Source organism: Hyla sarda, chromosome 7 (genome assembly GCF_029499605.1).
Source record: "Hyla sarda isolate aHylSar1 chromosome 7, aHylSar1.hap1, whole genome shotgun sequence".
Lineage (NCBI taxonomy): Eukaryota > Metazoa > Chordata > Amphibia > Anura > Hylidae > Hyla > Hyla sarda.
The window spans coordinates 222,880,775-222,898,038 of record NC_079195.1 but is presented as its reverse complement, the minus strand read 5'-3'; the positions used below and the strand labels follow the sequence as shown (position 1 = coordinate 222,898,038).

General features: G+C 42.2%; 1 protein-coding gene across 7 annotated transcripts in view; it reads left to right on the top strand.

The window, feature by feature from the left end:
- LEPR (leptin receptor) overlaps window positions 1-17,264 on the top strand; it is an 85,864-nt gene that overhangs the window by 17,977 nt on the left and 50,623 nt on the right. For 6 of the 7 annotated variants that reach the window (XM_056532810.1, XM_056532808.1, XM_056532813.1 and 3 more), the window contains exon 2: window positions 17,196-17,250. In XM_056532810.1, the coding sequence (XP_056388785.1) occupies window positions 17,214-17,250 (37 nt within the window). In that variant the 5' untranslated portion in view covers window positions 17,196-17,213. Of the gene's footprint in view, window positions 1-16,778; window positions 16,802-17,195; window positions 17,251-17,264 lie in introns of those variants that run through there. The other variant, XM_056532812.1, reaches the window with a different exon arrangement.

Here is a 17,264-nt window from a genome sequence, read left to right as displayed (position 1 = left end):
ACACTCCCAATAGGGGATAAAACACTCCCAATAGGGGATAATAGGGGATAAAACACTCCCAATAGGGGATAATAGGGGATAAAACACTCCCAATAGGGGATAAAACACTCCCAATAGGGGATAAAACACTCCCAATAGGGGATAATAGGGGATAAAACACTCCCAATAGGGGACAATAGGGGATAAAACACTCCCAATAGAGGACAATAGGGGATAAAACACTCCCAATAGGGGATAATAGGGGATACAACACTCCCAATAGGGGACAATAGGGGATAAAACACTCCCAATAGGGGATAATAGGGGATACAACACTCCCTATAGGGAATAACCAGGCCTATGTGCCGCCCTATCTTGTACACGGGGCCGCTGTCAGGGGGTAAAGCCAATACCCCAGTAAGTGACTTGGGTTCCCAGGGGGTCCTGGCCCCTGCTGGATCCCCTGTAGCAGCCCCAGGACACCCCTTGTGCCAAATCATTCCTCCATTCCCCTCATCCCCCTGTCCTTCCTATCTCTTCCCCAGCCGGTAGTGACGGGGGACGCTCCTCTGCACCGCACTCACTGAAGGCAGCGGCATAAAATGGCGAGTGATGTATGGAGCGTCATCCGTCACTGCTGGCGGCCGCCGCTCACAGACGTCACTGTCCTCACTGAGCGAAGCGCAGAGGAGCGTCACCCGTCACTGCCTGCCGGCCGGGGAAGAATTAGGAAGAACAGGGGGGCGAGGGGACGATTTGGCATTGCGGGGGGAATTATTTGGCATTACTTTTCCTAATTATTTTGTTGAATTTTTTTTTAAAGCCTTATGACTTTATTTATTTATATTTAGCTTTTTATTGTGTTTTGTAAGTAATTACACTCTGGAGTGAGTACAGGACAGGATTCCGTCATTTAGAAAGATGTTTAAGCCTTTTTCCCCAATAGTGGACACTTTTTTATTTCCCGTGAGTTTTCGCTATTGGGAGATTCTACTGTATATATATATATATAACTACACTGCTCAAAATAATAAAGGGAACATTAAACACCACAATGTAACTCCAAGCCAATGACACTTGTGTGAAATCCCACTGTCCACTCAGGAAGAACACTGACAATCAATTTCACATGGAGCAGACAACAGGTGGAAATTATAGGCAATTAGCAAGTTGGATCAGCCTGTAGTGGGGTTTTCCACTGTGATTTTGAGTGTGACTCCATATCCAGACCTCCATGGGTTAATAATTTGATTTCCATTGATAATGTTTGTGTGATTTTGTTGTCAGCGCATTCAACTATGTAAAGAGGAAAGTATTTCATACGATTAGTTCATTCATTCAGATCTAGGATGTTCTCTTAGTGTTCCCTTTATTTTTTTGAGCAGTGGATAATGTGTGTGTATATATATATATATATATAATCCCAAAATAAAGCAGCACTACTTATCCAGTCCAACCAAAAAATTGGTGCCAGCGTCCCAAAGGACTTGATCAGAGTCCATCCAAGATAAGAACCAGATACAGGCGCAGCACTCCAACAAAATAAGTGATTTAATATCTCATGTCAGCATTACAACGTTTCAGCTCCTCCTGGAGCCTTTTTCAAGCATGAAAAAGGCTCCAGGAGGAGCTGAAACGTTGTAATGCTGACATGAGATATTAAATCACTTCTTTTGTTGGAGTGCTGCGCCTGTATCTGGTTTATATATATATATATATATATATATATATATATATATATATTATAAACAGAGGTGATTTCTTCTGAAAACTGTGCCACCCCTTTTCTCAGGTTGTGTGTGGTATTACAATTAGGCTCTGTTCACTTTAATAGAACTGAATTGCATTACCCCACACAACCTGAGGACAGGGGTGGTGCTGTTTTCAAAATAAATCAGCTGTTTTTCTATTCCTGGTTAACCCCTTTACAGCACGGAAAATTTTTCAGCAAAATTCTGCTGAAGCAGAGTCCTATTGATTTTAACGGGATTCTGCCGCACCGTGCACATGGCAAAATTTTAAGCGGAAATTCCGATTGCAGTGTTCAAGCGGAAATAGTGTTGCCGATTCTAGTAAATGTGTGGAATGTCAGCCTGTATTTTCCAGCGGACATTCCGCACATTTTCATCCGTGTGAAAACAGCCTTAGACTGTGATCACACATTGTGGCTAATTAGCAGTTCAGCTACTAATTACCGCGTGCATTTTTGACGCAAATCACTAAAATAAAATCGCCAAAATCAAATGCAAATTTTGCAGTAAAATGTGTCATATTTCATAGGATTTTGTTCATTTAAAGGGGTACTCCAGCGATAAACATCTTATCCCCTTGGGACTTTCGTGTTCATGACGTCACACCACGCCCCCTCCATTCATGTCTATGGTAGGGGGTGTGACGGCTAGTATGTGGCAGTCACGCCTCCTCCCATAGACATGAATGGAGGGGGCGTGGCGGCTGTAGTCACCAGTCATCTGACACGGAGCAGAGTTCACTCCGTGCAGGATGACCAAGGTTCCGCGGCGGAGATCACGGGGTCCCCAGCAGTGGGATCCCTGCGATCAGACATCTTATCCCCTATCCTTCGCATAGGGGATAAGATGTTTTTAGCAGGAGTAGCCCTTTAAGACAAAAAAAACGCATTAAATAATTGCTTCCGGTACGTGTGAACACAGGGGTTAACCAGAAACAGAGAAACAGAGCTAATTCCTTCCAAAAACAGCACCACACTTGTCCTCAGGTTGTGTGCGGTATTACAACTCGGCTCCATATACTTCAATAGGACTGAGTTGCAATATCACACACAACCTGAGGACAGGTGTGGTGCTGTTTTTGGAAGAAACCAGCTCTGTTTTTCTAAATTCTATATAAAAGAGAGAAACATGGAGGCAGATTAACTAATTTTGTGTGAACTTAGACTAGACAATCCACAAATGCAGCAGATTTGTTACAGTGGCTCCGGCTGTTTGATGAATTTAGCTCCGATAAGTCTTGTATTGGACTGATCTGCATTCAAAGCTGTGACAAAAAAAAAAAGTGGCCAAAAGAGTTAAATATGTGAACCCTAAGGATATGGAGACACGGCAGAATATCTGTACGGAATTCTGCCAGAATATTCCGCATGGATATTCTGCTCCAGCAGAGTCCCTTGGATTTTAATGGGATTCTGCTGCACTGTGCACACAGTGGAATTTCCGTGGCAGATATTTCTGCTGCCGCAATTCCGATTCCAGCATCCACAGAAAGAATAGACTTTCTGCAGATTCTGCTCGGAAATGCATTGCCTTCTATGAGACGCCTCATTTCCGAGTGGTCCTAGCGTCCGCCGTATAGTGCAGATGTGCGGAACGTCCGCCCGTGCTTTCCGGGCCGATATTACGCATATTTTTCGCCTTGTGAACATGGCCTTAGAACTGAGCATTTCAGTAGTATAAATAATTGAGAGCATTTTACTAATATATGGTAAGGCTCTGACGCGCTATTACTCGCCGCCACTAGGGGCAGATCAGTTGGGACGCTACATATGACCTCAATAGAATTTTCAAATGGATTGTTCCCAGCAGGGATGATGCAAGGATTTTTGCCACCCTAGGTGAAAGTAATTTTGCCGCCCATTGGCTCCGCCCTTTGACACGCCCCACATTACTACTGGAGTGACACACTGTAACAAATCCCCTCCTCATGTAATCACCTTATTACTGGGGTGACACACTGTAACAAACATCCTCTCCATGTAATCTCCTTACTACTGGGGTGACACACTGTAACAAACCTCCTCCTTGTGTAATCTCCTTACTACTGGGGTGACACACTGTAACAAACCTCCTCATGTAATCACCTTACTACTGGGGTGACACACTGTAACAACCTCCTCCTCATGTAATCTCCTTACTACTGGGGTGACACACTGTAACAAACCTCCTCCTCATGTAATCTCCTTACTACTGGGGTGACACACTGTAACAAACCTCCTCCTCATGTAATCTCCTTACTACTGGGGTGACACACTGTAACAAACCTCCTCCTTGTGTAATCTCCTTACTATTGGGGTGACACACTGTAACAAACCTCCTCCTCGTGTAATCTCCTTACTACTGGGGTGACACACTGTAACAAACCTCCTCCTTGTGTAATCTCCTTACTACTGGGGTGACACACTGTAACAAACCTCCTCCTCATGTAATCACTTTACTACTGGGGTGACACACTGTAACAAACCCCCTCCTCATGTAATCTCCTTACTACTGGGGTGACACACTGTAACAAACCTCCTCCTAATGTAATCTCCTTACTACTGGGGTGATACACTGTAACAAACCTCCTCCTAATGTAATCTTCTTACTACTGGGGTGACGCTGTAACAAACCACCTTCTCATGTAATCTCCTTACTACTGGGATGACACACTGTAACAAACCCCCTCCTCATGTAATCTCCTTACTACTGGGGTGACACACTGTAACAAACCCTCCTCCTCATATAATCTCCTTACTACTGGGGTGACACACTGTAACAAACCTCCTCCTCATGTAATCTCCTTACTACTGGGGTGACACACTGTAACAAATTCCCTCCTCACGCGACAGGTTGGCTGGGCGGACGTTTCATATGCTGGCTGGTTACTAACTTTCTTGCAGCGGGCAAAGCGGCGCCCCCCATCAAGAGGGCGCTCTAGGCAGCTGCCTATTTTGCCTATAGGCAGAACTGGCCCTAGTTCCCAGGCATCGATGCATTATCCAATGTATTAGAACTGTGGTCTTCAAACTCTGTCCTTCTAGCTGTTGCAAAACTACAACTCCCAGCATGCCCGGACAGCCAACGGCTGTCCGGGCATGCTGGGAGTTGTAGTTTTGCAACAGCAGGAGGGCCACAGTTTGGAGACCACTGTATTAGAATAATGCTCCAACATGTACATACATATGAAGCGACAGGAGAACGGACGCGCTCGTCTTACTCACCTTGTTTGTCTTCCCCTTCGTAGAATATTAATTGATATGGAAAGGTTTGTTATTTGCTCAGGTTCAATATTCCGAAGCTTTTAGGAGAAGCTGGGACAGATTTAATAACAAGCACTTAATTGCATCACCTGCAGAAGAGGCGCAGCGTGGCGCTGCCAGGATGGATTCGTAATGAGCGCCGCGCAATTTTGACTTTTACCCGTTTATGCCTGAGCTCCCCCATTAGAGAAGTGAAGGTTACATTTTACTTGTGTCAAATTATGACTTTACTGTAAAATCAGTCTGGGTTACTGGGTAGCGGAAAAAAATAAATAAAAAAAAGCGTAACTGGAACAGGACGTAATGTGCCCGGTGCAGGAGTCCCTGCGGGGAGTTTGCATTAAGGTTAGCAGGTCAGGCATTTTGAAGGAAGGGAACGTGAGCGCAATATAGAGGAGAACAATGATATAAAAAAATTTAATAAATACAAATACCCCCCAAAAACTAGTATCAATTAAATACAAATACCAAAAAAAAGCATCAATACAGTAAATAAAAAAAACAAGTATAAATACAATTAATAAAAATACATAATTAAGTACAGATACATAAAAAAACTAGTATAAATACAATCAATACAAACACATAAAAACAAGTAATATATCCATAAATAAATACAAATAAAATAAATAGGTATAATAAGTACGAATACATAAAAACTAGTATAAATACAATCAATACAAATATATAAAAACAAGTAATAAATAAATAAATAAATAAATACAAATAAAATAAAATAAGTATTATAAGTACAAATACATAAAACTAGTATAAATACAATAAGTACAAATACATAAAAACTAGTATAAACACAATCAATACAAATATATAAAAACAAGTAATAAATAAATAAATAAATAAATAAATACAAATAAAATAAAATAAGTATTATAAGTACAAATACATAAAACTAGTATAAATACAATGGGGGGGGGGGGGTTATCAACAACAGTGCAAAGGAAAAGTTGCCCATAGCAACCAATCAGATCGCTTCTTTCATTTTGCACAGGCCTTGTTAAAAATGAAAGAAGCAAGCTGATTGGTTGCTATAGGCAACTGGCCAATTTTCCTCTCAAAAGGTTTTTATAAATTTCCCCCCAAGAAGTACAAATACATAAAACTTGTATAAATACAATAAGTAGAAATACATAAAAACTTGTATAAGTACAATAAATATGAAAACAAGTATAAATACAATCAATACAAATACATCAAAACAAGTATCAATACAATGAATACATATAAAATAAATAAGTACAATAAGTACAAATACATAAAAAGTAGTATAAATACAATAAATACATAAAAAAACAGCATAAATGCAATTAATATGAAAACAAGTATAAATACAATCAATACAAATATGCAAAAAAAAAGTATCAATACAATAAATACAAATATATAAAAATATAAGTATAAATACAAGAAGTACAAATACATAAAAACTAGTATAAATACAATAAATACAAATACATAAAAGCAAGTAATAAGCACAAATACAAAGAACAAGTATAAATACAATAAATACAAACTGGGATATAGAAAAGAAAGAGGGGGACACAGATCAATTCAGGTTTCCAATCATTTATGTATCGTACTGACCATTACTTAAGGTGGCGCAGCGGCTGGAAGAAGTGCGTCATTACGCAAATAACGGCTGTAGCCTCTAAGCGCCCTGATTGCATCCGTCCACGCCAACCTGCTACTCCATATGACAAAAAATAAATTAAGAAGTTATGAACGTCATGCTCTCCCAATTTTCCCCCTTTTCCTATATTACAATAAATGCAAATAGATTTAAAAAAAAGTATCAATATAATAAACATACAGTCATGGCCGTAAATGTTGGCACCCCTGAAATTTTTTTAGAAAATGAAGTATTTCTCACAGGAAAGGATTGCAGTAACACATGTTTTGCTATACACATGTTTATTCCCTTTGTGTGTATTGGAACTAAACCAAAAAAGGAGGAAAAAAAAGCAAATTGGACATAATGTCACCAAACTCCAAAAATGGGCTGGACAAAATTATTGGCACCCTTTCCAAATTGTAGAAAAATAAGATTGTTTCAAGCATGTGATGCTCCTTTATACTCACCTGGGGCAAGTAACAGGTGTGGGCAATATAAAAATCACACCTGAAAGCAGATAAAAAGGAGAGAAGTTCACTTAGTTTTTGCATTGTGTGTCTGTTTGTGCCACACTAAGCATGGACAACAGAAAGAGGAGAAGAGAACTGTCTGAGGACTTGAGAACCAAAATTGTGGAAAAATATCAACAATCTCAAGGTTACAAGTCCATCTCCAGAGAATAGAATTGCCTTTGTCCACAGTGCGCAACATTATCAAAAAGTTTACAACCCATGGCACTGTAGATAATCTCCCTGGGCGTGGGCGGAAGAGAAAAATTGATGAAAGGCGTCAATGCAGGATAGTCCAGATGGTGGATAAGCAGCCCCAAACAAGTTCCAAAGCTATTCAAGCTGTCCTGCAGGCTCAGGGAGCATCAGTGTCAGCGCAAACTATCCGTCGGCATTTAAATGAAATGAAACGCTATAGCATGAGACCCAGTGTCAGAAAGCTGGGTTTGCGTCCGAGATCTTGGGTCTTCCAGCAGGACAATGACCCCAAACATACGTCAAAAGCCCCCAGAAATGGATGGCAACAAAGCGCTGGAGAGTCCTGAAGTGTCAGCAATGAGTCAAGATCTAAATCCCATTGATCACCTGTGGAGAGATCCTAAAATTGCTCTTGGGAAAAGGCGCCTTCCAATAAGAGACCTGGAGCAGTTTGTAAAGGAAGAGTCGTCCAACATTCCGGCTGAGAGGTGTAAGAAACTTATTGATGGTTATAGGAAGACACTGATTTCAGTTATTTTTTCCAAAGGGTGTGCAACCAAATATTAAGTTATGGGTGCCAATAATTTTGTCCAGACCATTTTTGGAGTTTGGTGACATTATGTCCAATTTGCTTTTTTTCCTCCCTTTTTTGGTTTAGTTCCAATACACACAAAGGGAATAAACATGTGTATAGCAAAACATGTGTTACTGCAATCCTTTTCTGTGAGAAATACTTCATCTTCTAGAAAAATTTCAGGGGCGCCGACATTTACGGCCATGACTGTATATACATAAAAAACAAATATGAATACAATGAATCCAAATGCATAAAAACAAGTATAAATACAATAGTCACGTTCGTTGCTGGAGATCCTGTAAGTGACCCCCATATATTTCGGGACATATACATGGACTATGTTGTTGGTGATGTAACTTGTCGTAACTTGTTGTGGTTCAGGCTCCTTTCATAACTTCTCCTAGAACCTAATCTTGAGGTGTGAGATTAGTGACTGCGGTGGTCACGAGTCCCTGAAGATTAATCTATCCCCCCAAAAACACATTGCATTACCTCCACGGAGACGCCAGCTGTGTGCGCAATATTCTGATGGGAACTGCCCGTAGATCTGGATCTGATTTAAAGTGTCACTGTCATTTGTAAAAAACGTTTGACATGATGTTCAGACCAAAAGTTTAGATTGCGAAGGGTCTAAGTCATGAGACCAAGCGCGGTCACGTGTTATGACCCTGTGAAGTGCCCCCCTCCTTGGCCGGCCGCCATAGTCTTTGGGAAATGAGTTGAGTGACAGCTGTGGAGACCGGGTGTGGTCTAAACTTTTGAATGACATCTAAAAAGTTTTACAAATGACGGTGAATTCTTAAAGCGGCACTGTCATCATGGAAAACTTTTTATATTTTGTAGACCTGGTGATAAAATTACTTTCTTAAATATATTGTTATTAAAAAAAAAACTGTCATTTTTATTTAAAAATAAAATGTTTAAATTGCCGCCACTCTGGGTCGTCTATCATTCTGCAGACAGACCACCCTGTATTTTACATGCCAGTATCCTGTATACTACAGAGGAAATGCTTTCCTTTTTGGATTTCTCTTCTGTCACGACCACAGTGCTCTCTGGTGACCTCTGCTGTCCATTTTAGGAACTGTCCAGAGCAGGAGAAAATCCCAATGGCAAACCAACCTATGCTGCTCTGGACAGTTCCTAAAATGGACAGCAGAGGTCACCAGAGAGCACTGTGGTCGTAACAGAAGATAAATCCAAAAAGGAAAGAATTTCCTCTGTAGTATACAGCTGCTAATAAGTACTGGAAGGATTAAGATTTTTTTTAATAGAAGTAATTTACAAATCTGTTTAACTTTCTGGCACCAGTTGATTTAAAAAAAAAATAAAAAAGTTTTCCACGGGAGTACCCCTTTAATTGTAGCTATAAAACCAGCGCCACTCATAGCTGAAAGCACATTGGCCCCCAATATTTAACCAAGACCCTTCATTGTCATGTCCCACTTATAGTTCTTTAGTCCTCTAATGTGGAAGTAAGACCCCAAGCAATGGGGCAATGTGTGTGATAGAAACCTTTACATCCCATAGAGCAGTGTTTCCCAACCAGGGTGCCTCCAGCTGTTGCAAAACTATAACTCCCAGCATGCCTGGAAAGCCTTTACACCCCATAGAGCAGTGTTTCCCAACCAGGGTGCCTCCAGCTGTTGCAAAACTATAACTCCCAGCATGCCTGGAAAGCCTTTACATCCCATAGAGCAGTGTTTCCAAACCAGGGTGCCTCCAGCTGTTGCAAAACTATAACTCCCAGCATGCCTGGAAAGCCTTTACACCCCATAGAGCATTGTTTCCCAACCAGGGTGCCTCCAGCTGTTGCAAAACTATAACTCCCAGCATGCCTGGAAAGCCTTTACATCCCATAGAGCAGTGTTTCCCAACCAGGGTGCCTCCAGCTGTTGCAAAACTATAACTCCCAGCATGCCTGGAAAGCCTTTACACCCCATAGAGCAGTGTTTCCCAACCAGGGTGCCTCCAGCTGTTGCAAAACTATAACTCTCAGCATGCCTGGAAAGCCTTTACATCCCATAGAGCAGTGTTTCCCAACCAGGGTGCCTCCAGCTGTTGCAAAACTATAACTCCCAGCATGCCTGGAAAGCCTTTACACCCCATAGAGCAGTGTTTCCCAACAAGGGTGCCTCCAGCTGTTGCAAAACTATAACTCCCAACATGCCTGGAAAGCCTTTACATCCCATAGAGCAGTGTTTCCCAACCAGGGTGCCTCCAGCTGTTGCAAAACTATAACTCTCAGCATGCCTGGAAAGCCTTTACATCCCATAGAGCAGTGTTTCCCAACAAGGGTGCCTCCAGCTGTTGCAAAACTATAACTCCCAGCAAGCCTGGAAAGCCTCTACATCCCATAGAGCAGTGTTTCCCAACCAGGGTGTCTCCAGCTGTTGCAAAACTATAACTCCCAGCATGCCTGGAAAGCCTTTACACCCCATAGAGCAGTGTTTCCCAACCAGGGTGCCTCCAGCTGTTGCAAAACTATAACTCCCAGCATGCCTGGAAAGCCTTTACATCCCATAGAGCAGTGTTTCCCAACCAGCGTGCCTCCAGCTGTTGCAAAACTACAACTCCCAGCATGCCTGGACAGCCAAAGGCTGTCCAGGCATGCTGGGAGTTGTAGTTTTGCAACAGCTGGAGGCACGCTGGTTGGAAAACCCAGCCTTAGAGCTTTGGATTGGAGTACTTTGTAATAATTATTTTTGTGGCTTCCACTATAGTGAAGCCAACTGGTGCAAAACATGAAGACCGAAAAGTGTTTTGTCATTTGTTAAGACAGAAATCCACTATTTCGAAAGCGACACAACCTGAGTAATAACAATGAATATAACCGTAATTGGTTACCGTCCCTTTAATTGGCTTTTTGTCATTTGAAGAGCATCAATTAGATTGAAACATTGAATTATTCTTCCATCTGAAAGAGCTTTATATTAAGGAGACAGAGGGGGAGATCTAAGGAATGTAGCCTGGGAGTTACCGCTTGGTGGTCCCGTCAAATTCATCCTCAGAATATATGGAATTAATTCTCGTTAAGCCAAAAGGAATTGGAGTGTGAGGATTAAGACATGATGAAGGGTCCGGAACTTGTCAATACGCAGAGAAGAAGGAACGCAACCCATGGAGACTGAGAACATCCTGAGCGATGGTCCAGAGAGGTCTGATATACAGTCATGGCCGTAAATGTTGGCGCCCCTGAAATGTTTCTAGAAAATGAAGTATTTCTCACAGAAAAGGATTGCAGTAACACATGTTTTGCTATACACATGTTTATTCCCTTTGTGTGTATTGGAACTAAACCAAAAAAGGGAGGAAAAAAAGCAAATTGGACATAATGTCACCAAACTCCAAAAATGGTCTGGACAAAATTATTGGCACCTTTCAAATTTGTGGATAAATAAGATTGTTCCAAGCATGTGATGCTCCTTTATACTCACCTGGGGCAAGTAACAGGTGTTGACAATATAAAAATCCCACCTGAAAGCAGATAAAAAGGAGAGAAGTTCACTTAGTCTTTGCATTGTGTGTGTGTGTGTGCCACACTAAGCATGGACAACAGAAAGAGGAGACGAGAACTGTCTGAGGACTTGAGAACCAAAATTGTGGGGAAAAATATCAACAATCTCAAGGTTACAAGTCCATCTCCAGAGATCTAGATTTGCCTTTGTCCACAGTGCGCAACATTATCAAGAAGTCTGCAACCCATGGCACTGTAGATAATCTCCCTGGGCGTGGACGGAAGAGAAAAGTTGATGAAAGGTGTCAATGCAGGATAGCCGGATGGTGGATAAGCAGCCCCAAACAAGTTCCAAAGATATTCACTCTGTCCTGCAGGCTCAGGGAGCATCAGTGTCAGCGCGAACTATCCGACAACATTTAAATGAAATGAAATGTTATGGAGGAGACCCAGGAGGACCCCACTGTGGAGGAGACCCAGGAGGACCCCACTATGGAGGAGACCCAGGAGGACCCCACTATGGAGGAGACCCAGGAGGACCCCACTATGGAGGAGACCCAGGAGGACCCCACTATGGAGGAGACCCAGGAGGACCCCACTATGGAGGAGACCCAGGAGGACCTCACTATGGAGGAGACCCAGGAGGACCCCACTATGGAGGAGACTCAGGAGGACCCCACTATGGAGGAGACCCAGGAGGACCTCACTATGGAGGAGACCCAGGAGGACCCCACTATGGAGGATACCCAGGAGGACCCCACTATGGAGGAGACCCAGGAGGACCCCACTATGGAGGAGACCCAGGAGGACCCCACTATGGAGGAGACCCAGGAGGACCCCACTATGGAGGAGACCCAGGAGGACCCCACTATGGAGGAGACCCAGTAGGACCCCACTATGGAGGAGACCCAGGAGGACCCCACTGCTGACACAGAGACCTAAAAAAGCAAGTCTATATTTTGCCAAAATGAACTTGAGTAACCAAAATCCTTCTGGGAAAACATCTTGTGGACAGATGAGACCAAGATAGAGCTTTTTGGTAAAGCAAATCATTCTACTGTTTACCGAAAACAGAATGAGGCCTACAAAGAAAAGAACACAGGACCTACAGTGACTTATGGTGGAGGTCAGTGATGTTTTGGGTTGTTTTGCTGCCTCTGGCACTGGGGGCCTTGAATGTGTACAAGACATCATGAAATCTGAGGATTACCAATGGATTTTGGGTCGCACTGTACAGCCCAGTGTCAGAAAGCTGGGTTTGTGTCTGAGATCTTGGGTCTTCCAGCAGAACAATGACCCTAAACATACGTCAAAAAGCCCCAGAAATGGAGGGTAACAAAGCGCTGGAGAGTTCTGAAGTGGCAGCAATGAGTCCAGATCTAAATCCCATTGATCACCTGTGGAGAGATCTTATAATTACTGTTGGGAAAAGGCGCCTTCCAATAAGAGACCTGGAGCAGTTTGTAAAGGAAGAGTGGTCCAACATTCCGGCTGAGAGGTGTAAGAAGCTTATTGATGGTTATAGGAAGAGTGGTCCAACATTCCGGCTGAGAGGTGTAAGAAGCTTATTGATGCTTATAGGAAGACACTGATTTCAGTTATTTTTTCCAAAGGGTGCGCAACCAAATATTAAGCTAAGGGTGCCAATAATTGTGTCCAGCCCATTTTTGGAGTTTGGTGACATTAGGGGAGATTTATCAAAGCCTGTGCAGAGGAAAAGTTGTCCAGTTGCCCATAGCAACCAATCAGATCGCTTCTTTCATTTTTCACAGGCCTTGATGAAAATGAAAGAAGCGATCTGTGGTGTTCCAGTACCGCATTCTATACGGTACTTATTTCTTTATGGGTCCCCATAGCCAGAGTCCCTAGGACGTAGGGATCCCTGTCATCTAGTCTACCCCTAGTTGCCTCTATTCTAATGTATAATCAGTAATTTATGCATAGGTTAATGTAAATAGCATCGTATATGTAGATAAATGGTTAATTACTTGTTTCCATTGGCGTTGCAGGACCTGCGGGTCATGTGACAAGGTGAGCTCTATGGTATTTGGCTTAAGGACCTTTGGAGGCCCTGTGACGTAAGCAATCCCATCACACCATGTAAGGTGAATGGCAGACGTTCGGACCAATCAGATTCGCCCCGCCCCCTGCCCATATAAGGGAGCGGCGGCCATGTTTCTCTCTCTTACCTAGTGGGCTGTCAAGCAAGCAAGACCTGTACAGCAGTAATCGCAGTGAGTTAGGCCCGAGCCTTGTGGCAACGGCTGAACAATTATAATTATAGAGTGTATCACCTCCCAAACACTCTGCAGCATCTCCGGACCTAATACCTCCCCTAAATCCGGACGGATCTGCAAATCTCTTCCTAAATTACGAGACTTATTATCTAGCTCAAGGTCCGCAACTACTGCCAGTCGCTAAGTAACCAAAGGACTGTTTGTAGGAGACTGTTACTGTACCGTGGATATTGTAAGCACTTCAGTAAGCGTTATTCAAGTTCAAGTTCAAATCTCCTTGTGGACCTTCAGTTATTTTATGCACCTATCGTTACTGGGAAGGGCGGCGATAGGCCGGAACACTGATTCAGCATACCAGCCCTCAGCCTGGCGTCACGAACTCTAGGGTTAACATTAACCCCTTATATATCTATACAATACCACCACTACCATACACCCCCCCCAAGGGCTACCACAGATCTGATTGGTTGCTATGGGTAACTGGGCAACTTTTCCTCTGCACAGGTTTTGATAAATCTCCCCCATTATGTCCAATTTGCTTTCTTTCCTCCTTTTTTTGGTTTGGTTCCAATACACACAAAGGGAATAAACATGTGTATAGCAAAACCTGTGTTACTGCAATCCTTTCCTGTGAGAAATACTTCATCTTCTTGAAAAATTTCAGGGGTGCCGACATTTACGGCCATCACTGTATTTATCTATCTCCTATCTATCTATCTCATATCTATCTATCTATCTCATATCTATCTCTCATATCTATGTATCTCATATCTATCTATCTGTCTATCATATATCTATCTATCTCATATCTATCTCTCATATCTATATCTATCTCATATCTATCTATCTATCTATCTTATATCTATCTATCTCATATCTCTCTATCTCTCTCCTATCAATCTATCTATCTCCTATCTATCTATCTATCTATCTCATATCTATCTATCTATCTATCTCTCCTATCTATCTATCTATCTATCTATCTATCTATCTATCTATCTATCTATCTCTATCTCTCTCCTATCAATCTATCTATCTCATATCTATCTATCTCATATCTATCTATCTATCTATCTCTCTATCTCTCTCCTATCTATCTATCTATCTATCTACCTAGTATCTATCTATCTATCCAGTTATTTATTCATTGCGTAAAAATACATCACTCCAATTTAATAAAAAGGTTCCCCGTTCCCCACTTGATGTATAGGTGACAACCTGCACGGACAATATTACTATTCCGTACGCACCAATACACTCACCGTACCTCGAGTTCACAACAGGAGCGGATTTTACTGCTATTGAATCACTGGAGTGTGAGCGTTAACAATGCAATTCCATTATAATGCAACAAATTCCATCTCTACTATAATTCTGTGACCTGAAACAATAAGAACGTCTTCATAAATGACACTTCAGGGGGCTGGAATGTGACTTGATTTCTAATGAAATTACGGAGGGATTGGCTGTAGTGCAGGATCACCTTCACAACCAATTTACTTTGTTATCTTTACAATGTATCTCAAAGAAAAATAAACCACTATTGGAAATAGTGTTAAAGGGGTACTCCACTGGAAAGCATTGTTTTTTGTTTTTTTGATCAACTCGTGCCACAAAATTAAACAGATTTGTAAATTACTTCTATTTAAAAATCTTAATCCTTCCAGTACTTATCAGCTGCTGTATGCTTCAGAGGAAGTTCTTTTCTTTTTGAATTTCCTGCTCTCTGCTGACACCTCTGTCCATGTCAGGAAGTGTCCAGAGTAGGAGCAAATCCCCATAGAAAACCCATCCTGCTCTGGACAGTTCCTGACATGGACAGAGGTGTCAGCAGAGAGCACTGTGGTCAGACTGGAAAGGACTACACAACTTCCTGTGGAGCATACAGCAGCTGATAAGTAGTGGAAGGATTAAGATTTTTTAATAGAAGTAATTTACAAATCTATTTAACTTTCTGGTACCAGTTAATTAAAAAAAAAAAATGTTTTCCAGGAGAGTACCCCCTTAAAGGAGTACTGTGGTGCATAGACATGTATCCCCTATCTAAAGGAAAGAGGATAAGTGTCTGATCACAGGGGTCCGACTGCTGGGACCCCCTGCAATCTCCCAAGGAACGAAGCGTTTCGATCCCCACACAAACCGGTGGTCGACACGTCCCCTCCTCTATGGCAGAACCAGGGATACATGAACGCTGTGTCTCTTGCTCTCCCATAGAAATACATGGAAGGGGCATGTTGGCCACCACTTCATTTTAGGGGTTAACACACTCGGTTCCTGTTGAGAGCCGGGTGCCATGTGGGAGATTGCAGGGAGTCCCAGCAGTTGGACCCCCTGCCATCAGACACTTATTCCCTATCCCATTGTTTCCCAACCAGGGTGCCTCCAGCTGTTGCAAAACTACAACTTCCAGCATGCCCGGACAGCCGAAGGCTGTCCGGGCATGCTGGGAGTTGTAGTTTTGCAACAGCTGGAGGCACCCTGGTTGGGAAACACTACTCTATCCTTTGGGCAGGGGATAAGTTGTCATGCACCACAGTACTTTTTTAAAGGGGTTATCCAGGAAAAAAACTTTTTTATATATATCAACTGGCTCCAGAATGTTAAACAGATTTGTAAATTACTTCTTTTAAAAAATCTTAATCCTTTCAGTACCTATGAGCTTCTGAAGTTAAGGTTGTTTTTTCTGTCTAAATGCTCTCTGATGACACGTGTCTCGGGAACCGCCCAGTTTAGAAGAGGTTTGCTATGAGGATTTGCTTCTAAACTGGGCGGTTCCCGAGACAGGTGTCATCAGAGAGCACTTAGACAGAAAAGAACAACCTTAACTTCAGAAGCTCATAAGTACTGAAAGGATTAAGATTTTTTAATAGAAGTAATTTACAAATCTGTTTAACTTTCTGGAGCCAGTTGATATATCTATCTATCTATCTATCTATATATATATATATATATATATATATATATATAAAAGTTTTATCCTTTTTTCCTGGATAACCCCTTTAAGTCTCCTATTATTTGGTGTATACAGCTCCAATGCAAGCCTATGAGTCTCCATAGTAACAGACTACAAACAAACCCTGCGTAGTCAGACCCTGCAGTCATCCATCCTCCTCCTCATCTCTTCTCTTTGGAATCTATATGTAGCTCATATTTTTTTTTTATCACTCAACTTTCCCAGAGACAGATATGACTAATAGACTTTCACAAGGGGAAGCGCTCAGGTATGTGCTCTCTTGTGTCACATAGATTTACAATTAATGACCTTTTCCTTTCTTTTTGCCGGATTCTTTCTCATTAAGCTCATATAGGCTCCTGTCACTCATTGTCTGATCCCGCATGTACATTACACATTCACCAAAGGTCCTTCCAATGCATCAAAGTAACAAGGAAACATAACTCTCCCGAATTAATATGATAATTAAGGAGCAGAGGCGGGGGATGGGAGGGGGGGGGGGGGGGTGAAGGGGTCACCCACAAAGGGGATAATCTGCATCCGTGTGACAGGGGATATATCGATCGATAAGCGTCGTATGCTGCAGGAATGCTGATGTATCCGCAGGGATAGGGGGAAGTTTACTGCTGGATTGTGTTAAAGCGTCACGTCTTGTATTTCAGGATTGTCCATAAGAAGACATGGTCCTGAGATGGATATTGGCAGCTCTACTGCAAGGTAATAAAAAAAGA